Here is a 24045-nt window from a genome sequence, read left to right as displayed (position 1 = left end):
AACGGGTCGGAATTTACGAATTTACATGGTCGTTACACGATGCAGCGAACGGAAAATAGGGCTATAAAAATATTCAGTGCATAGCGAACGATGCAACAACCTCTATCGACATTTTTCTTTTTTCACAGTCCAGATTCGCGACGGTGGACGCTGCAAAAAGATACCGTATCATTGTCGACATCTTTTTAATTTGGTACGTTATGGTATTTTTTCGGTTGTATTCGATTTGAACGAAAATATACTTTTGTCGCGTTTCATTCGCTCGTTTCGCTTTAAGAAGCTAAACTTTGCAAACATCCAATATCCTTTTAACTAGCCTGATGTTCGATTGCGAATTTTCAATATCCACGATCGCTAAGAAAATACGAAAAGGCCGATAATTAACGACGCTTCGATACCGTCGCTTGGACTTACGCGTCGAAATTCTCTTTGCCTAATTCCGTGAAACACGGTTCGTGAGCCCAATCCACGAGGATGATTTAATTAGGACGTTCAATTAGAACGCATCAGCGGCTGCCCTTCGAGATTACCAAGCCGCTCAAAGCCCACCAACCCTTCCTTACTTCCGTCTCGCTTTTCCGTTTCACAGAACGCGAACAATCGTGTGTTTCGTAAACGATGAAATATTTGGCGGTGAACCGCCAATAGAATTCCACTCTTATCCGCTAACAAAATTTTAGAAACACAAGCTACTTTCTCCTAACGTAGACAACCAACGGTAACGTTTGATAAACATCGTTGTTTTGCAATGGTTGCAATTTTGGGATATTAACACGGTATAATTGTGTTTTCACGAAATACGGAATTGTTTCACGAATAACGAAGTGAAGATTGGCGCTTTAAAGAAATAGAGATAGCAGATCGCTTTTTGTAAAAAGCTGATTAGCTAACAGTTTTTGCACATATTCCGATATTCCGAAAATGATGCAAAATGGAATAGCGAGACTTTTTAATTTTTCGTCGAACCACTGTGCGACGACATCGACCAGATAAAAATTATATTACTGATTTTAAGTCTGTTAGGATTATCGCGATTAGAGATCAAGAACGAACGATGTAATAATACGACTGATAATTATGGGACGGGATAATGGAACGATAAGTACGTTATCCGGCGACATGAAAAACTGCTTAAAAGAAACGGAAGAAACTAACAAAGTGTTATCCGATCGTATTTCTCAGCTATATCGAACGATACAGCGATGTAGCTTTTTGTATATATGTACGTGTATATGTGTGTATATCGTATACGTATCCGGAATCGCGCCGAAAACTGAAGCGTAACGTATAGCGTGCGACAGTGATTTTCGTGAAATATTGAATATCTGATTCGCTAAAGCGGTTGTAACTGGTACACGGAAAATTACATAATCCCCGACATTAGCGATAATGTGTTCGACCGTGTCGATTAACGCCCTTGCACGCGTGCTTTTCAACTCGTTACCGCGGTTTCTGCGAATCGTTATCTAATTGGCGAATACTTGAACTACTTTCGCTCATAGAAGTTTCTCAATCTCGAAGATTTTTTTTTTTTTTATATGATTTATATGTCGTTGTTGAGACAATTTGTTTCGAACATTAAGATATCGTAGTTGACTGATTACTGTTCGTACACACAATAACCCAGAAAATAATGAAATTTTCTTCATTTTTGTTTATAGTCTTTTAAATATTTATTACCGTTCGTATACTAAAATATCCTCTAGGTGTAAACATTTATAAAAGCGTCGAAAGAATTCAAATTTTTCAATTTCAATGATCATAATTCCATGGCTGAGAGTAAAACGAAAATCAAGAATAATAAAATTGCGTTGGAAATTTCATTCTGGCGAGAATCAAACTTGAAAACTCGTTTCCAAGAGAATTGAGTTTGAAAATTTGTCGAGTATACCGTATCGGGTTAATTCTTAAGTAAACGCATTTAAATCCAGCTTGCTCGAGAACGAGATTTCAAGCGCAAAAATTTGATTCTGCGTTTTCCACTTATTTTCACACGTAGAGTACCTTGCTGCCAATTGTCCGCTCTTATCTGACCGAGAATTTGTTATATACGCGACAAGTTTTCAAGCTTGATTTCCACCAACACAGAGCTTTCGCTGTAATTTTGTTATTCTTGATTTTCGTTTTATTTCGAGCCATAGAATCTCTCCTCTTCCCTTGTACCTTGAATTTGCACCCACGGCGTGTATATTTAACGTATAATATGCCTGAATGTGCGAAATGAACGTGTGCTTTGGAGCTGAGTGTCATCGGTTTCAGTTTTTTAAGCGGTGAAAGAGACGAAAATAATAATCGACGGGTAGATACAAGCTTGGTTTTGCCTGGCTTGAAAATCTTCCCACGTATGTTCTCTCGCGCAGTGGAAAAGATTACGTAACACGAATTGTTCCCTTGGAGCCGCAGCAAACGCATACAGTATCGCCTTTAAAAGACGGTACGATAGGAAACTCGGTCGATTCAGGTTCATGATCTTTTAAAAATTAACTAGTCCCGCCCATGCAAGTATCGCTTTTCGGTCAAACTCGTAAACTTTACAACTTCTCGCAAATTCGACTGAAAAATCGTTCATCTGTAAGAAATACAAATCGATCGCCACCACCGATCGAATAATCAATTCCAGTATCAACAAATAACCATTGGAAATACATTATTTTAATGGATATTGAAACGATTTCGATTCATATGCTGTATCTGTTAACTCTTTCTTAAATATTTTATCCTACGGAAACACCATACTGGACTAAATGTTTCCACGGGTCTTTATTAGCATTAATTTAGCAATTTTTTAATCTACGCGTATCAATGTTTGCCGTGCAACAACACGAAGAAATCGAAGCGACGAAAGTGAAGTTCTCGTTGACAAGGCTTATAATACGATTGCAAGGAAAAGCTATTTACAAGTTGAAATTTTAAAACATCGGAGCTAATAAATAAGTATTATACTCTTTAGGATTGTTAGTTTCTTTTGCGCTGGGTATTCGTAGACGCGTTATAAGTTCGGCTGGACGCATTTACGAAGAGTAGTTTAGAAATATCTTGCAAAGGTATTCGTTGCTGAAATTTCGACCCGAAGAAATACCTCAGATTCGAGTATCGTTTCTCCTTCAAAGGCATAGCAAAGGAACGTGAACGGGTAGTGGCGATATCGAGGAACCTGTTAATTGGAAGTTAACGTTTCTGACACTAATCAATTAATATTGATCCTGGACAGACCAAGGGAACCAAGCTGGTCTTACCGAACTAAAGGGGGCAAAATTATTCCACCGATCGGATTCACTCTGACGGTTAAACCGATACGATTAAATATTCGCACGAAACACAGTTCCAACGTTTATAATAAAAAATTCATCTTTCAAACATACGTTCTACATTATCTATATTTCAGAAGTAATTAAAGTTTTATTATATTCAACCAAGTACACATTGTTTGACCAATGCTCGATTTTTATTTAAAAAAAAATTGTCGAGGATGAGTAACCTTCGAACGATATTCAGTAGGAAATTCGTGTCGCGAGCAAAGAAATATCGGGAGTTTTCTATCGAAGAATAACCCAATTCGCGAATTGAAAGCAAAAAATAAATTAAATTAATACTTATCTAAATTCTTATTCCAATATTATCGAATTACGCCGGACAACCAATGAACCTCGATAAACGAGCATCTGTTTCCGATAGAAGAAGCGCCAGACGTTTAAGCTGCGTTCAGAACCGAAACCTCGATTGCTTCTCGTGATTACAACGTAATTACGATATAGCGGAGGAAAAAAGCAGCGGATTCCGGGTGTGGTCCCGGCCAACCACGTTAATTGTCGTCATTAAATCGCTCCCGTAAACTCATTTACAAGAGCGTTACGCTTCGGTCGGGCAAGAAAAAGGATTTCCTGGGCGTTAAGTCAAATACGTTTCGCCCGGGGAATCTCATTTAAATACTCCCGTCTGGCTCGCTCGAATGTTAGCAAAACGAGAGAAGGAAACTACGCTGGTGGTGGAAGCGTAGTCCGGAATCCTACCCTCCTCCTAACTCGCCCCCTCGCCCTTCTCTCTCTCTCTCTCTCTCTCTCTCTCTCTCTCTCTTTCTCTTATTTTGCTCGTTTCTGTATGGCTGACTGGTTTTCCCGCGGCCATATCGTGAAGCTAAGCTAAGCTTCTTACGTGCAGACGACCCGAAGCTTGCAACAACGGCGGCCGTTTCGAAACGCGACGTGCACCCATGCGCACCTAAGACGACGAGGCTGGAATATCACGTGGAAAAAAGTTTCGCTTCGCTCCGCGAAGCAGAATCTCCTTGGATAAAGCGTACTCTACGCTTATCTACTTTGCGTAAGCGAATTCCGACCGGCGGAGATTCTTGTTTATGCCGATGACGCGGGCATTCTAAGGGTGGTTAAGCTCGTTCGTTCGGGGAGACAATCCTGTCGATCGTGAAAATTTGCGGCTGCTTGATGCTCGTTTTATAAGCTATTCTTTATCAAGCAATTCGAATAATCTCTTGGTTTTTGTTATTCCATTCTATCTGTGTTTAGAATTTGTCGATACGCTTTTGCCAGAAATTTTGTTGCGCTCTTCTATTTTCGTTGCGACGCGGCTAACGCTTTCGCTGGCTGTTGGACAGTTCTTAACGTTATATCGAATTAATTTGCCTATCTCGGTATGCTTTGGTATGCACCTAAAGCATAAAGCATAAACAAATTGTATCGCGATTCGGTGTTAGCGGTGATTATTTCAAGAAGAGAGACTAATCGAGCATCGACTAGTCGGACTCGAGACTTCATCCAACCAGAGAATATCGCTTTCTCTCGTTTCATTCAATTTATTTGATGTGTTTAAACGTTAAAATCTCTGCCGATGAATATTTTTTGCAGAAAACCTGCCCGTCCGATAGAGAAACGAAAGAGCAACGACAGAAAGCAAAGAAAAAGAGAAACACGCCATCGTTATCCTTAATTGCAACGTGTTATATGTAACGGAAAATCGTTGTACGCGTCCGTGTTCCGCGAATGTTTTCCTTTGGTGCAACGTTTAACGTCCCTTTAGTCTGGTACGATGTTTTCGAGTTTCGCTTGATGCACCGATTGCTTCTTCGCTCGACAAAATGTCTAAAAATACCGTTAATTATAGATGCTATATAATATTGGAAATATAAGATACCTTATACATAATGCCTTGGCTTGGGTATCGATAATTTAGAAAGCGTAGTTTCTATCAATGGTTCTTAAAACGAAAGTTGAACTATACTCTTAATTTGTTCCGATACAAAATCTCCACTTTTAAAGTGAATCAACTTTCTAACGAAATATATCGAATAGTTTAGAAATTCAATCGAAACGTTAAATAATACAAAATCGTCGAATACGTTGGAATTATTAATCCCAGCGTGGAAAATACAAAAACGGGATATTAAATAGCAAAGTTATATATTTTGTCGTCGCATTGAAAATCCATATGTTGTAAAACGTTAAATCATCCGGATCGCTGCAAATGACACGGTGAATTTAACCACTCGCGCGTTATACAAATAAATTTTCTCTATCGAGCTTCATCGCCTTGATTCTTACTTCTATGGTCGCCGGTAATATGTTATTTCGATTTTCGAAAAGCCATGAAATATGCATTATTTTCGTTCTTGCGCCCTTGCTTCTTTTTACCGTTCAGGAAGAATCGAATATTGGATCGTGGCCAATTTCATCTCGCGCGAACGATCTGCTGTTTCGATTTTCGAATACTAATAAAATACAGATTTATACGCATGTCCCCGTTTTCGACAGGATTGAAACTAAATCATGGCGAAGTTTGTCGCGTGAGGAAGATGCGTTGAAACCTCGCGTATCCTGTTACTCGCATCATCGTGCTGACTAAATTACGAATATAGCATGTGCCATGTAAACAACCATTTTTCTATTATTCCTACGCGTGTATTACGGTTGATGAAATTATCGTAAAAATACCGCGAAAGAATTTATTTCGATTCGACTCTTAGCATTCGTGACAGAGACCTCAAGTAGTATGGTACTGCAATGATCAGGCACGACTTCTGCTTTTTTCCTTTTTCTATTTCATTCTAAGATCGCTGGTACTCCGCCCCGAGAAAAATCTAACCTCGCCTAACCGAAGTCTAATTTTACGTTAATCGGAAATGAGCTTAGATTAGGTCTGGCTCGGATCTGGGTTGCCTAAAAGAAAAAGCTCTCGATTATTCGCGCTTTATCGAATGTGAATGGCGTTCAGAAGATGACGTACTTTTGGGTCCGTTAAAAATATCGGAAACGTATTTCATTGTTCCTTCGTTCGAAAGCCTCTTTGCTCGATAACATGGTTTTACGTAACTAAAACAAGCACGCTGTTCGCTGCATCGAAGACAAAGTAGAGATCGATCTTCGTAGCATTGAATTCATCCTTTATATCATGTACCGTATACACGAATGGGATACGATGCCGGTAGTAAGTCTTATTCAATGGTGAACCGTACACGTTGTACGCTGACGAGCAAGATTAATAGATCTCCTAGGGAGCATGAAAATTTCAGAAACGAAATCAATCTTACGAACTTGCCACGCTTATCTGCCTATCTTCCGTACTTACGAAACGAACCTAATCACACACACCCACGCGCTTCTGTCTTCATTAACACCGCACCAGCTATTAATATCAGACACGACGTTAACTCGGAGCGAGTTGCTCCCGTCTATCGTGTCCAACGACTTTCTCCTCTCCGACGATGATAAAAATACTCCTGTTCGTAATACGTTACAGTTATGTTTCTCTGTTGGAAAAAAATCGAAACAATGGCTGAAAAATTACGCAACGCTGTTATTATTCGGTGTGTGGTATTCGAATACACGTAGGAACGATCGGGATTTCACGAGAAAGGAACGAGCAGAGAAAATTTTTAAATAACAATAACAATTATCGTTATTATCGATCGAACACCGTCTTTTGTTTTTTCGTTGGCCGCAGGGCCACACTCGCGCAAACGTCATCGGCGTCTCAAAGATGTTTTATACTCTTACCGCGGCTATATTGCATTCCGCGTATTCGGTATTTTTGGAGATAGAAAATTATTTTCGCAATAGCAGATATTGCTTCGACTTGAGTTCTTAAAACGACATAGATCAAAACGTAGAAATATTTGCCCGCTTTGCATCGCAAAGTGTAAGTTTGAGAGACACGTAACGCGACAATAGGTGAAAGGTTCAGAAAAATCGTACATACGTTTCGTGTAATACGAATGTAATACAGAATAATAGTAGAAGAAATATCGGTACATCTGTACGAAACTTTTACCATCTAGAAGTACAGCCTTCGCTAACGTTATGTCAAAGTTTCGTGTCAGTTGGATCGTTAGAAGCCGAGTTATAATACTCGACGTCAAAGCACCGTTTGTTCGTGGCTCGTGAGCCGGACAGTTGGGTTTTGTTGCGCGATAATGCATCGGTTCGTTATGCGGCGGTTGTGACTGCTTTTTTGCACAAAAACAAGTTACAACGTTGCACCGTAGTCGCCAAATTTAACACTCTGCTGTTACTCTTTGTTTCCACGGTTCAAATTAAGGATGGAAGAAAAGCGTTATGTCACGACGTTTCAATATGCAAAAGGCAGCGACGAGAACGGCCGTTCGGCGCGTTCTTGTTAGCCGTGGAAATCCTTGTATCGCCGCAGAAGGAATACGTTTCGAACGAAATAAAATATTTCCTGCGGTAAAATACTTTGTAACGTACGAATCTGTTAAAGATGTGCTCTTTTCCTTTCTTCGACCAAATTACGCCTTATACGTCTATATTCGATACTTTTAACGCCAATCTCCCTTATTGCATTTTTCCATGCTATCGTTGGGTAAATGAATGTCGTCGATAATTGGAATGAAAAAGAAAATTATAAATACCTAGTCTTTCCATCGCGAGAAGATTGTCGGTAATAGGTGCGGATAGGAACGGTACTCGACGATCTAGCGTCACAGGAGATATACGAAACGTAAATAATCTATCAGAAATCTCGTCTCGCAAATATTTAGAAAAATAAGCGAATATTCGTTAAGGCATGGTTAAAACTGACATTACAGGAAACACGACGACCAACGCATGGTAACGTTCGATCAAAGACAAAGTCGAAACAATTTCATACGTATAAGAGAGAAATGCCTACCTCGAGGGTAGAAGCGGCTATCCTTAAGACGCTTAAGGACCAGCTTGCAAGCTAACGGCCGACGGATACGGTAGTCTAGAGTCTAGATTTTCGCGTCGTCTCGTCGCTGAGCTCGCAATCGGAAAAGCGTCACGACGCGAGAGACCGATCGATGACATTCTGTTGTATAGACGCTCCTCTCCTTTCTTCCGCTTTCTTCCGCTTTCTTTCGCTTTCTTTCGCTTTCTTCCCCCCGTCCTCTGCCGCTCTTTTTCCAGCATACGACTTCGGTTTAATCCGCTTCTTCCCGAAATCCGAGCAAATCAAAACGAAAAGAAGGAAGAAACGAGGATGAAACGAGAAGAGAAAAGGGAACACCACGGATATCGAGACCTTCTTACAAAACGCACTCCCGATATTCGACGATCCACTCGTTTTTTCTTTAACGTTTTATCTGCGTACGTGTCCCCTGTCTTCGATCAAATCACCGTCTTCTCCTCTCCCTATTACCGATAAACCTAAATACGATACGATAAATACAAACAAAAAACATGAATTTTTGAGTCGATAACGCATAGATACTCAAAAAGTGCTTATTGTACCTATCCAGTGATGGGTGATCCGTTGTATAATGACATGCAAAAACTTTCTGTCGATCGATATCATCGACTCGCAAATATTTTTATCTACGTTTCCAACGCTGTAAAGTCCGATAACGCAATAAAACTTTAATCGCGCGGACAGTAATTTCGAATCTGTGTAACTACGTTAAATTACAGGAAATTTCCTACAACGAAGTAAACGCGATACCTTAGCTGTATAATTGAGCAAACCAAATGTCGAAAAGATATAAAACCGAATTTTCATTCTACCTTCGTTGCGCAGAAATTATTCTTTACGCGTTAACAAGAATTAACCGAGACAAGGGACGAGTAATTAAGAGTACGTGATCGTGTAGTCATACCTACGTAATATAGCAGCTACGATATTAATCTACCATCATAAAAGAGTTATTAGTCACTTGCGAACACAGGCAGAAGCCAGTGTTCGCAAGTTTAATCCTTGCCTATCTATTACACCGTTATAGAATGTAACAATAAAGGTGATCTCATATGGATCACGACCGTTATAGCGTTAGCGCATCGCTATAAATTGGCCAGTACCTATAGCGTAAAATACTGCAGAGTGAAATATAACGTAAAGCGATAAGTCGATTGAAAACTTGGTGCGATTATTAACTAAACAGAATTATTAACTAAACGCAAAATTCGTACGCAAGAAACGTTTACAACGCTAGGAATAGCGTACTATGCTGTGTATTGTTACGGATTATTTTTTTCTTTACCATTTCTTGCATCAACAACGTCGTATATCTCGCAGCTCGAAAAGATTTGTAATCGTTGTTTGTATTAAAGTGTTATTATTTGTTTGCCGTCTATCGAAGCGTCCTCGGATTAACACGAACGATCAAAGCGACAAATTCCCTGTAACGTATCCTGCTACTTCGATAGGACGGAAAATACGCTTTTACGAGAAGTATCGTCGAACGAAGCAGAAACGAGGAGAAATTTTCACGTTACTACGATAGATTGTCCGATAAATCGTGAAAGCACGTACAACTCCTCTTTCGTTTTAGATATTACCCGGGCATAGAGAAATCGGAGGAAAGAACGGAATCATCGATCTACGAGTGACGCGATGATCCGTTGCCGAAAAGCACTCGATCCTGGTTCGATGGACCGCGGTGCACATTTCGTCGACCGTGCACAAAGATTCGGTGACTCGTACACATTTGCTTACCGCATCCGTATTATTATCATCGATATGCCGAAAAGAACGCGATCCGATTAACTCCGATCCGTTGTTCAAAATAATCTCGACTGTACTAGCCGAAGCACGATGGATACGATAAGAAAAAACGAAATTCACTTTACGATCTGTCGATCGAAAATTCCAAGTAGAAGTATTTCTATAAGACGATGTCACGTCACGACGTGACGATCTTTCCTTAATACGATTTTCTTAAATTTCTTCGTGAAAAATGTCACGATTGATCGTAAGTTTCGAGAGTAATTTCAAAATAGATATTCGTAAAATCATCGTCTTCCATTTCTTTTCAATTTCTACGTTGATCGGCGTACGATCTTGGTCTTAGCGATTCGTCGATACGATAAAATAGAACGCCAACAACGAAACTGCAAAATCGGGTATTTGTCATTTGTCTGCATTGAAATTATTTTCCGGATTCAACGACAAAATACGAACGAGACTGTGTCTTATCACGTTCGATGTTACGTAACCGTGTTACGAACTCACGATTACAGTCGTTAAACGATAAATGACCATCCAGAAGCGTGAGCGATAAAACTAGACGTGACCATAACCGCACATTTGTAAGGACGAATGTATTAGCTATAAAATTTCACTCGACGTTTCGCGTGCAAACAGCCACTTTGGCTATCGTGTAAAATTATTCACCTGTAGTATGTGCGGTTCGTTCAACGTTCAAGTTCAGAGCTGATAACGAGGTGAATTCTCTTATTCAAGCGAGATTTCAACCCTTAAAATTACGATGTTAATCGAACAAGGGTCGTTCACGCAACGATTACTTCCGTGATACTTTGCAGACTGCTAAATTATAGCATTAAGTAGAGAGAGAGAGCGAGAGAGAGAGAGAGAGAGAGAGAGAGCAGAAGCGGAAGAAGAAGAAGGAGAGGAAGAGGAAGAGGAAGAGAAAGAGAAAGAGGAAGAAACTTGTTGAAAATGCCTATTTTTTGCTTATCATCCGTTGGCGAATCACGAATCGCTTTGTACCTAATCACGGTCTTTCTTTTCCAACTAAAATCGGTCGATACCAATTCCGAGAAAGACTGGCCGGCGCGAGAAACGTGTAAGAAACGGGTAACGAGTTGCACTCACCGTGAGGAGATTTGGGCACATAGAGGTTTAAGTATAGGCAGTCTTCGCTCTGGTTGGCCAGCAACGGTGCTAGCCTCTCGAGGTAAGCCCGTTTGGACCGCGGCAGACTCGAGTCCGGTTCCGGTGGCTTCTGAGGACACGCGGGTGGCATGGTATCCGCCAGCTTGATGCCGCGCCACGGTGTCGGCGTAACCGGTGGCATGTATCGCAACGCTCCAATTGGCGGCGTGGCGTATGGCACGCCGTAATAAGTCTCGACAGACGTGGATGATCTGTCCTCGACGCCGCGCAACGTGCCGTACCTGGTCCTGACCGTTCTCGTGCTGTATTTCTGGCTACCAGCAAGTGCCTCCGCTCCACCGGAGCACCAATGTCCGCACAACAGTCCGAGGAACACGACGATCGTTGCCAAACACTTTTTCGATCTGTCTGCTCTATTCTCGCAACGAGTCTGTACAAATCCTTCCCTCCACTCCCCTCCTTTCCCGACGATACCGTTTTTCCTCGAGTCGCCATCGTCGTTGCAAAAATGCCACGATCCCGGCTCGTTGCCGAAAATTTGATCAACCGATGAACGAATTGCGAGCTCGGTAGACGGCCGACGCTTCTCGGCAACAGCTTCCGGCCAAAGGCACCGCTGGTACACCGGAGCACAGTGGAAGACAGTGTCGACACGCTCGTCGTAAACATCGTGGAAGATAAACGACAGGCCGAAACTATTGTCCAAGGGAGGCAGCTTTTCGATAGGATCGAGAGGCGAGAGGTATTTCCTCTTCCTCTTCCTCGGAGACGAGGAGGAGGACGTCCGCATCGCGTCACGCCGCCGCGGACTGGCCCCTCCGGGCCCCGCATCTGTGGGGCCCTCCTGCCAGGGGACGTCCCTCTTCTTCTTCTTCTTCTTCTTCTTCTTCTTCTTCTTCTTCTTCTTCTTCTTCCCTTCCCTCTCGCTCTATATCTTTATTTTCCTTCTTCTTCTCTTCTCCCTCTCTCGTATCTTTCCTCCCCTCTGTGTCTTCTATCGCCCTATCCTCTCTACGACTTTCTTGCTTCCTCGGACTTTCGTTTATCACTGTTCCCGATCTAGCGACTTCTTCTTTCGCGTCGAGAAAGCCCTCTCGCGCGTCTTCCTTGCTGCTTCCGTCTTCTTTTACCTTCGATCTCCAAGATTTCTCCTCCCTGCTGTATCTGCTCTCGGTCTTTCCACCTTCTTTATCCACACCCAACTCCCAGTATAACCCACTATTCACCCTCTGTTGTTTCGTCTCGATTGTCCAACGATTCGCCGTGTACTCGAAAATGATCGGTGCTAGCGCGCTTATCGGCTGCAAGGCTCTCAATTCCATCCTCGGGGACGTGCGTGGCCGGCAACGAACTTCCGCGATGCCCGGAAGTCGTCGGTTCTCGGTACTGTCACGCTCGTCGTCGTCGTTCGTGCAATGAGCGACGAGCTCGAGTCGACGTCGTTGAACGATTTTGAGGAAAGCATCGGCGGCTAGGGTACGACTATACCTATGGCCACCCCTGTCGACTATTACCGACTGTTCCTTGTACAGCTTCAACGAGCAAAAGCTTCGAAGACTTTACGGGGACGATTTGGCAGTTCTCGAAGTATGTACACTTGTCTCGACTTGTTTACTACGGTATATCGTAACTCTATTAATCAATTCCTTGATTTTATTCGTACGCTGGTAGTTTCTTCGGTGGCTTCTTTTCGCGTAGACGGTTGAACCGTGATTTTCTGTAACAAAAATAACAAGGACGGCTGTATTCTACGATAATCGTTTTAATCGAAAGATCGTAACGTCGAATCGTAAGGGAATTCTCGAGACGAGAAGAATATCTTTACGTCTTATGGTCGAATAAGTCAAATTTACTTAAAATCTACGAGGTCAAAGAAGCAAGTATTTGTGGTTAATACGCTCGTACAAAGTTCCTTGTTCGTATTTTGTATCTTCGTAGTAGAAGCGGTGCGAAATGCCTGGACGCTATTTCGTAGGACGGACTATACGAAATATATCAAACGCGAGATATTACGCGTACATTGTGTCCAATTACCACGAACGAAGAGATATCTTCCACCCGAATGCGCGACATTATCAAAGTGCGGTCACAAATCCACGTCGAGATATTTCTTTAAAAAAAATATTTTTCTTTTTAATAATTTTCATATGTTATAATTCGTATGAAAGCTGATAAATTTACAATGCGATATACGTGAGAAAGAAGAGAATCCCGTCAGAAGAGAAAAAGTGGATCCACCGAGATTATCAAATACGCAAAATACAAAAATGTAACGATTCGTTGAAGGATTTCTATCTTTTGGAATCTTCGCGAAACGCTGTACCAACTTCAATACGACGAGTTTAAAGTACCTACATCAAGGAGAAATTGCAAAATCCACGACGGAAACGCAAAGACGCCTAAATAAATTAGTCTCGAACTGAAATTGCATCGCATAGAAACGAAGTGCGACTTCGTCAGAAACTAATGGAATAATAACGTTACAATCTGGTACCGAAAACCAACAGGGTTGCTTTTGTTTCGCGTTTCTGTAGACGTTCAACGGGCTTTTTCAGTCTGCCGGGAATTACATCGGACAACTCAATTTGTAACACGGCCGGTTTCGAGTTGCCGCAAATGACACGAAAACCCAATAATACCGGTTCTGCGGCAATGCGAGAATTTCCAATTTCCAAGTTGTACGCCTGCTTTAAACACGATCCTTTGCTTCGTCCAGTGTAACTTGTGCCCGCTCCCCCTCCTCCTCTGCTCTCTCCTCTATCTCTCTGTCTAATAAGTAAATTGACATCGACAACCTCGCTTCTCCATAGGGAATCGAAGCCGATCACGATATGTATATGTACGTACGCAAATATATTTCAAGCGATGTATTAAATTTGACGAAGCTGCGGAACTTGATCTAGTAAGTGGATTACCAAGGGATTTAACGTCAAATATTTAATTGTTGATCGAATCCGACCTTGAATTCATTAACAAGTCAGCCATTCGTGAATCGCACGAAAGCACGCGTACGATCGCTGCCAAGTATGCGAAAGTTTGTTTCTTTTTCGGATAGGATGCACCTTAGTTACGAAATTGATATTTATCAAATGATACAGCCGTACTTGATAAAATTGTAGCAATACGCGCTGATTTTATCCCGTATACCCGTTACAGCTTATAACACACATTAAAAACAGATATGTTACGGATTAATGATTAAATTTGGTGGATGATAACGATAAACGCGTGGAACTATTTCGTCACTGAAAAATGCTTTGTCTTGTTGTTTGTCGAGTTGTTTGATATCTGAGCTTTGAGGTTTGAAAAATTCTTGAAATACGATTAAGATATTACCACGTTTAATCGAAACGAACGTCGATCATAAAATAGCGTAATGTCTAAAGAAATTTGCAAAAAAGAATAGTTGGATGTACACGATTTTCAGCTTGTATCGTATTGCAAAAAATACTAAAAGGAAGGTCAATGGAATTGAGAATTGGTAGAAAAATATAATAAAGATTCGAAAATCATATCCCTGTTGCTTCGTCATAGATTGAAAGTTTGAAACAGATTCTATGTACCTACTCGTATCTATCATAGATTAGTCGTATTTTGCGTAAATCTTTGCGAGAAATATCGGGCGCTCAGAAAGGACAGGTAAGGCGCGGACTAGCCAGATCAAAGAAAACGTACGAACATTTTTCGAAACTCTCTGTTCGCCAGATTATATAGAGGCTTGTAATTCGGAATTTAAATGTCACGATACGTCGAAATAAAGAAGGATCTACGTCGAAGTAAAATGTTAGAAGATTTTACAACGTACAGGTACAGACAGAAAGCAGGTGACGTAGAATCAAGTAGCAAGATAAAACTATAACGCTGGCATGTTTTCGTCTTCTGTCCGTTTGTCGTAGCGTACTAGTAGTGGTTTTACACGTCGTAACGCCAGAGTTGGCGATGGTAGAAAAGCCACAGCTTAAAGAAATTGTAGCTTCTAAAAAATCGTATGAAAATTTCGAAGCAAATCTGGTAAAAACCCCGTTAATGCGTGTAATTTGTGCACTACGATACGTATTAGATTCCTTTCTAATAGTTGCATCGCTAAAGTAATTGACTAACATCGAAGGTTTCACTTTTATTCGCTATCGCGATATAAAACGTAAATTAAAGAATTGGAATTGGCTTTGATTAAAAAATAAGGAATGAAAGTTAAGAGCGTTCGAACGAAATAAATGTATCGACTTAGGAGAACCACGAAAGAATCGTAAAATTTCAACAGCAAAGAAGGACGTATCGTTTGCACGAGAACGAGAACGAGAACGAGAACGAGAAGAAACAATAAACCGTGTTCGTAAAGAGCACACAAAGAGTTGGAACGAGCAGCAGAATCGTGAAAATTACGTACGTCCACTGTCATAAAGATTTATACCGCTAATACTCGACGCTGTGTCTCCGGGGTACATAAAGTTTAAGAAGCATTTAAGTTACCGCCCTCGTCGAAAATTTATACGCTACGACGTTAAACGACGCACCGTTTCCTTTGTACTTTATATTCTATCCAGCGAGACGAATGCGTTTATCCGAAACTCCTCGGACGTGCGAAATTCCACGGTCAAATCGAATTGCGTGTCAAGTACTCGTTGCTTCGCCTATCGCAGACGTTCTATCGTTGCGACTGTAGACTATACTTTAAAACTTGAAAAGAGGATCAAAGTATCGGCGGATTACGCGTCGAATTCGACGCGATTCGTCCTTATCTTCGCTCGGCTGTCACCACTGACCGAGATATCGATAACCCGGTCCATTATCGAGACGGTGGAACACGGGAAACCGTGGAGAGTTGTTCGCAGTTGAAATTAAATTCCTAGCTCGCACTAATTGCAGGGGACAAGCGAGACGATTAATAATACGTCGGAGCCAGTCTCTGTCCGTTCGAACTGCCAAGCTAGCGCAATCGATTCTCGAGGAATTACAGAGAGACCCGGAATGATGGACCTGCAAACTTTCCGATCGAGACGTCGACGCCTTGTCTCTACGAACCGTAAGCCCCGACTCGATTCGATTCTATGTTTTAGGAGTAATTACGATGCTTGGAAGTCGACGATAGTAGTTATTGGAGTTAGAAATTGAGATTACCGCGATTATCGCGTGTAACCATCGCGGCTGGAAATATTAAACTTTTGCGAATAATTTCGAGCAAAAGATCGCGAGGAAAGCTAAAAACGAATTTAGATATCGTGTACGATCAGATGGAAAAATTGACACTCGATGCTATATGAATAGTCGAGCTAGAGAAGAAGGTGACGAGGAAAGGTTGAGAAGTTCGTTTATCAGCGTCGTGGTAGTTTGCAAATTGTTTCGCAAACGACTGCGAGACAGAATAGAAGAGAACGGACAGCGGTGAAGGAGGAGAATCGGATCATCGTCGAAAATGCGGAAATCGTCGGCTGTTATTCGACGTGCCAAAATGGTAGAGGAGGAAACGTCGGCAAAGTTACGAGATCTTTTCAACCATGATTAAACCGTAAGCTAACTAAAAGTTCTCCATCCGCCGTGTATCTGCATACCTTGGAACTTAAACGGCTCGAGGTAGAAGAGGGGGAACGAAGTTAACAATTTACTAAGTAGTTTACTATTAAACTATAAGCCCGTGCGAGCAGCTCGTTCGCAATCTGTATGATTAGACAAGGATAGGGCTGCGCACGGATCCGTTCGTTGGCATCGTAAAACGAGGAACAACCGAACGCCAATCTCGCCAGCTGTTACTCGGCCTTTCGTTACACCGCTATATCGACGTACCGTTTTCGAATTTCGTACAAAGCTCCACGGATATCTCTCGTCGGTATACAGTCAATGCAACGAGAGAGTCAGCTTCGTTCAGTCAACGAACTGCAACGCAAATCCGATAACACGACGGTAGTCGTCTTGCCACGAACTGGCCCAGTCTGATATATCGGACAATGGCAAGCGGCACACATGGCGGGCGATGAAGGATCGAAGGAACATGATCGGACGATCCGGTATCAAATCCACGTCTAGTTCACACCGCACTAGTGCAGGTCAATTTGGTTCGCTCGGCTCGCGAACAAACTCGTCCGCCACTCCACCACCTGCACCCTCTCTCAGCACCACCACCCACGAGGTGTTTTCATCCCGTGATCGCTGCTCTCCAGCTGTCACTGCTATTTCCGACAGAAGACGTTGCTCACAACGTCGCGTTACGAATCGCGTCGCCGACGATTACTTCGTACGCTGGTGAAATTTGCAGCGACATCGGGAAAGCAGGAAACAACGGCAGAGAACGGAGAAAAGAAAAAAGAATCGAAACTTCTGCCTCGCGAACCGATCGCGTGCGTATACATCGAGAACAACCGCGCTATAACCGAACAACCGACCGGCCAAACCCGATCCGACGACCAATCCCAGGGACGACCCGCACCCTCCGTGTGCGCGATCGGCAGTCTGTCCCGGGCTCTACTGATGGCCAACCGCGCGACCTCCATGGAGGTGGCGGTGCTGGTGCTGGTGCTGCTGCTGGCTGCTGCTGCTGCTGCTGGTGGTGCTGCTGCTGCTGCTGCTGCTGCTGCCAGTCGGTGGTGGTGGAGGCGGTGGTGGTGGTGGTGGTAACGGTGGAGGTGGAGGATGGTCCGGCACTTGAGGAAGCCGGGGCATCCACGGCGCCGACGCCTGGTTTCGTACCGACCACCAGTCCGGTCGATAACGCCACGGCAACCCCCGGGTCGTTCCGGTTCTCCTCCTCCTCCTCCTCCTCCTCTTTCCACTTTCCTCCCTCTTTCACCTTCTCTGCCGCTCTTCTGCTCAATTTTCTCCCTCTTCCATCTTCCCCGTTTGCTTCTCTTCGACTGCTCCCTATTCTCCTCCTCTTTTCTCTCTCTTCTTCTTCCTCCTCTTCGAACTGTACCGTCACACTTGCCTCCCACGATTCTTCTCGACACCATCTTCGCGTGCTCGTTGATTCTCTTCCATCTCCTTCATCGAGAACACCGCTTCTCCGCTCTCCTCCTACTTTCGCCTTCTCCTACCTAAGCCACGATTCCTTTTCGTCCGACGGCGTCTCCCTGTTCCAGAGAAGAGGCTCGTGTTTTCCACCCTCGTCCATCCATCCCTCGACGTTGCTCGCCGTTGTTGCTGCCACCCCTGCGCCTTCGTCTCTTTCGCATGCCAGTCGAGTGCGAGCCGAACCAGACGAAATACAGAGACGGTCCGCGTAGAAACCAGGGTCAAAATAGAGACGGTAGAGATGTTCTCTTTGTCTAAGCTGGCAGCAACAGACAGCCCTCTCTCTGACTGGAAACGGTGGAACGGTCCACCACGTACGCCTCGAGTCCGTACAGCTGCATTCTCTGATACTTGGCCTGCGCGATCAATTGCACTTTCGAAGAGAATCACCACCGACGATCATCTTCGCACGCAGGCCACGATTGTTTCCGACTCCGTCTCCGAGGTAAATAATTCGTCGCTGAGATTCGTAAACACGAAAGAAACCGTCCGGATAAGTTAAACGGAATCGAGCTAGTCTGACTTGCGGTTTTCCTAATAGTGGAAAAGCGGATGAGCATGTCGGAACTCTGACATCGATCTTCGAGGAGGAATTACGTGTTTATTAAAGGGACGAAATGACTGGCAGAATGGTAGAAAGAAGGGAATAGTTGTTATCGTGCCATCGAATGGATGGTTCCGAGGAAGGCTAACAATTTTCCCTGGCTGTTTATGCGAGCGTTGCGGTGCCGCGTCTTTCGAGTATTTTATGGATTGCAAGATTATTTAAGAGAAAATCATCGCTGTTTATATAAAGTACCGATGTAACGTTATCGTATAACTTTAACACGATATCATCTGTGTTGAGGTTATCCGATCGAGGAACGCGTGGATGAACGCGCGATAGGAATACATTGAAATAAGTATAAGTACAGGTATAAGTACAGTGTATGCTGATTCTTCGTCTACTTATGAGACACGATATTTTCTAAGAGGGTAGCTCGCTAAGAGAAAATGACCAATTACTATAGCATCGACAAAGATTTTCCTAATTACTTTTATTTATTCAGCCCCATCGACCGAAAGCTGTTGAAACCTTTTGCTTTTTTATTTCGACCTCGTATCGACGCGATATACGTAATTGCTTGATCGGAGAAAAGCGTTCGACGATCTACGGATTAACCAGAGATCAAGGCAACAAGACCGAATATAAATATTTGAACCGATCGGTGATGCATCCGATCGCTCGTAAACTAAAAGTCCCGCGAGAATTCTGTTCGCTAAGCAACGCGACGTACACGAGGCTCGATATACGCGTTAAATCCGCATCGACGTTGGAGGATACAGCTTAAACCGCAATCAGCGTGAAGTAACGTAGGAAAATTCAGGACAAGCGAAGCTTTATCAAGTTTGTGTCTTACGAACGGCCTCTCGTTGCTGGAGAACGACGAGAGAGAATCGCAGAATTCGAACGCGGTCGAACGTGGCCGGAAATTGCCTCGTTATCCTCGACATCGCGTCACCGTTATTTACGTTATTAGGAATTTTAACGAGCGAAAGCTTACGCTTTCTTCTCGCGTCAGGCCAGCGGCAGGAGAGGAGAAGCTCGGTTACGAGCAACCCCATTTTTCGTTCTCGACGCGCCGCTTTCTTTCCTCCCCCTTCTGTTAGTTCGCCCCCTTAAAAAAGAAAACGAGAAAGAACGGGTTTTCAACCGATCGAAACTATATAGCCATTCTGGATCGATAAGCGAGAACATGGAATGCAAATGCAGCCGAACGAACACGTAAAGATATTCCGCTCTATAAAACGTCGAATTGCCTCCGCTGGCTGATGAGTATAGACGGGAATAAGATGCCGTAAGAATTTTTATCGTACTCGCCGAGTTTTGGCTGATATAGTATTAACGAATTAATAATATACGTAAATAGTAACCGCGGCAACGAATCAACCTTATCGATCATCAAGAAATTCGAGATCGGACTAAAAATCAATACCGTGAATAAACTTTTCGCGAGAGTATTCCGACAGCTGTTCTAACGATCGACTATATTTTTTCTTCCATTTTAACTACAACTAGCGCCGCTTTTTATTCACGTTTTATCTGAAAAACTCAGAAGCAATTTACTTTCACGGTACGAGAAAAAAAACTCACCGTGCTGCCAATTTACTCACAACCTTGCTCAAATTTCACGCGCATCCGAAAACAAAAGCCGAATTCGAATTACGTTTCTATTTACCCGCGTTTAATTTCCAGCTTTCCGATTAAAGTCAGTTTCGATTTTCACCGATCGTCCCTTTAAACCGTCGCGTTCCCCCCCCCCTTCCTTTTTTCATTTCAATCCTGTTCAGTTTCCAATGTTATGTTTCAAGGCTACCTGTGTTACGCAACAATTTAGGCGTATCCAGGCGTAGTTACGCGCTTTAATATTGTTATTTTTGAAATTTGTCGCTGACCGAACACGGATTAGATCACGTTGGAAACATTTTTTCGTCAGATGAGCGAAAAAGTCCGAAAAATCGTGGCGATCCTGTATATGCATATGTATATATCGTTATGTATATAAATACGTAAATGTTGTATGACGCGTATATTTTTAGCCATGAATAAAGGTAACGCAAAAGGCAATAAAAATCAGTAACTCGATGCCGCGTGATATTTCTTCGTTCCTTGTATAATAAATACGTGTGCCTCGACGATAGAATCTACTTTCCAATATGCAGTTATCATTTTATCAATTTATAAATCGTTCTTTCAAATTTAACCAGATTACGCAGTTTATCATTGACGCGGGAACCGATTTTCAATCTCCAACATCCAATTTCGCTAAATCTCACACCAGGGACAAAGAGTAAAGTCTCTCGTTCTCTTCTAGACCCAACTACTTAACGATATACATGCATCAAGCGGAAATCGATTCCGAATGCGACAACGATCCTTCGTAAGATGTCGCGGGACGAAGCCAACGGTCCACTTTTTCGAAACATAGGAGCAAAAACGCCTAAACTAGAAGTAAAGAAGAACCGGGACCATCGAGTCTTTTTTTCGTTAGGCGATTCGTCTCTATCAAGGCGACCGAACGAAACGTTCGAGACCGGGTCGAGAGATGGAAAATTGAAAAAAAAATTTCTCGAATATCGACTCTCGAGGTGTTCGATCGATTCCCGTCGCGGATTAATTAGATTCCCTCGATTCTGTACGATTCAAAGAAATCGCGAATTCTTTCGTTCGCAAAACTCTAACTCTAACGTATACGGAAATCGATAAGATGGTAACGGAAAGGAAGAACAACGAGGATAACGCGGAGATTGACCGTTCCTTGTTTGCTCGTTAAGAAGATCGTCTCGATTAAAAACGGTTGTATCCGCGAGTGCGCAACTATCGCAAAGGGTAGGAGGATGCAATGTCGTTTAATTTTTATTTCATCGGTTCGACGTTAATGCCGTGTTTGCCCCGAGTATTTCTCTTCAAGAGGATTTTATGCTCCGACGTGTCTATTTTTTTCAAGTTGGAAAAAGACGGAATTTTTTAAGTACATTATCGATCGAAATATTTTATTCCAATTCTATCTATGGTATTTATCAACGAAATGCTTTATAACGTGGTGCTCGAAGAGAGAATATAACAAAATTATAAAGAGATAAAGAGATAAAGAGATAATGAGATTTGGTCGCGGAATTTTCGCGATTACTCTTTTTGCCAATTTTATTCAGTGTGTAACGTTATAATATCCTTTTACGGATAATTTTATTTCCGTTATCATAATCATTTGCTAAATGATACTTTGTTAACTGATGAAAATATACATAGATAGATAGTTGGACGAGATACCGCGAAATAAAATACAACGATACGATTGTTAAATATTTAGAGGCTTTTAAACACCTGTTGAATACCTCTCATCGCGTATGATCTATTTTTTAAAATATTCAGCCAGATGCGTTTACTGTGCTCAAATAATTCCTCCTTTCATCTACTTTGACGTTAATTATGTTATCGATATTTAATTTAGAGAAAACTACGATATTTAGTAGTCGCGGCATATCGCTATGTTGTTACAGTCGTACGTTAAATCGTAAAAATGACACGTGAAGCTAAAGAATAAAAAATGTTTACGTAACGTATCGCGTTTCATGCTGTGATTAATCGCGACTCTCGAGGAACTCTGGGAGAACCACGCGCTCACGTTTGGCGCCAAAAGAAAAGTGGCGATACGAAGGGTAAAACGACGTATCTGCACAATGTAATATTTTCGTCGCTATTGGAAGAGTGAAGATTCATTTACGCGATAAAACGGAGCCGTGCACAGTAACAACATTAACGTCATAAAGTTTGCTCTATGCAATTTATTACTCTTTATCGGTTCGTACGAGAACGTTCTTTATCAGCTTGCCGAAGGGAATTGATTACGAATTACAATAAAATACAATACGATATTTGGTAAGCATCTACAAACAGGGAGAGCCAATCCAGCGATTTCGATAATTTTTCAATATATTGCCAATCGTGATGGTTTCAGTTGACCGTCGTATCGTATTCGTGCACTCTCATCAGTATGGTGCACTTGATCGGATTCCTGTATTTATCTATAGTAAATCAGCTTATCGACATTCGATTTTGACAAACGATCGTCGGTCGCTTTCTTCGAAATAACGGCAGGTACGTGTTCCATAGCTGAAAATATAAATGAACAAACGAAATGATAGGAATAAAACTGTGCAACGTCTGGTAAAATTATTATTTTCTATCTTAATACGTAATAAAGTACCGATGGTTTTGTCATTTCGTAGATGGCTCCTTCCTTCCAAGGATATTTAATTGGCGCCAATATTCAAACTCGATCAATTATTAGGAACTATTTGCAACTATTATATAATCGTCAAATCGCTGTAATTAAAACAATCGATCTTCTTGTCCCTGTTTACCTTACCTATTAATATTGTTTCAATATCGTCTAAAGTTATAATTTTGTTAAGCACGTTATTAACAAAACAAAGACAATTTTGTGCATTGTGTCAACTATGCAAAGTTACAAATTAGAATTAGAGTTTATTAATTGAAAATTTTCGAAACTTTCAAAGCTTCTAAACAATTCATCGATAAACTCGATGAAATCGGCTATAGAATTAAGAATATAGAATTCTTTGCAATTTTACGATGCTAAGAATTTGAAGAAAGATCGATAAATTTAATCAGATAGAAAGGTGGCAATGGCGACTAGATCTCGAGAAAGTGGGCGAGAGTTGGCAGGATCCGATTTAACGAAATCGCGATCTATTCTCCTTTCTCTTCGACGAGCCCGTGTTTGAACGGAAAACACGGTGAGCGTAAAATCAATATCTAGCGGGTCCAGTGCTCCTTTAAATCACCCTATGCAACGTGAAGTTCAAGCTCTTGTGACGAGAAGAGGAAAATGCATAATCGTTCCTGCTCCTTAGCTGTGCAGATTTTAGGTTTGTGAAAGAGCCCTTGTATAAATATCTTAATATTCATCTTCGCGCTCTTGAAACATGATAAAACTTATTTCCCATACTATTTACGGATAAGGAAGTTGTCGAATGCAACGCGAGTAATAAAAAAAAAAAAGAAAGAAACTCAAGAATCGCAAAGTTAAAACCGTGTGTCAAAAATCGATATGAAATTTGTTGAAACTCGTAAACTTGTTTTTCTCGACGTTCCATATATCTGTGCTGTAAAATTATTGCTTTTCGCGTTTATTTTCTGCTATTTCTTTCTTTAATTGTGATTTCGTTAAAAAAAAAAAAAAAAAGAAAATAAGTAAAACCAGAGCAGTGGCCCTAATCTCACGTCTCCTTTTTCATTTACATTTACCCCTGACGTTTCATTCACTGTAACTGCTGCTTCTTGTTATTGCTTAGGCGCTTACGACTAAAACATATCCGTATTATATATAACGAATAAAACGAATTAAATCATATATAACGGAACTAATTATTTCTTCAACGACCATGTTAAATCAAGGTTCGCAGCAATGAAATCTAACT

At 41.9% G+C, this 24045-nt stretch overlaps 1 protein-coding gene across 1 annotated transcript in view; it reads right to left on the bottom strand.

Moving 5' to 3' along the window:
* Positions 1-11849, bottom strand: part of LOC117157835 (neuroligin-1) — a 48781-nt gene extending 36932 nt beyond the window's left edge. Inside the window, exon 1 of the mRNA XM_033336122.2 lies at positions 11038-11849. Coding sequence (XP_033192013.1) covers positions 11038-11848 — 811 coding nt within the window. The 5' untranslated portion in view covers position 11849. The remainder of the gene's footprint in view (positions 1-11037) is intronic.
* Positions 11850-24045: the final 12196 nt, after the last annotated feature.

The sequence above is a fragment of the Bombus vancouverensis genome, chromosome 7 (genome assembly GCF_051014615.1).
Source record: "Bombus vancouverensis nearcticus chromosome 7, iyBomVanc1_principal, whole genome shotgun sequence".
Classification (NCBI taxonomy): Eukaryota; Metazoa; Arthropoda; class Insecta; order Hymenoptera; family Apidae; genus Bombus; species Bombus vancouverensis.
The sequence above is the reverse complement of the archived record's forward strand: the minus strand, read 5'-3'. Positions and strand labels throughout refer to the sequence as shown.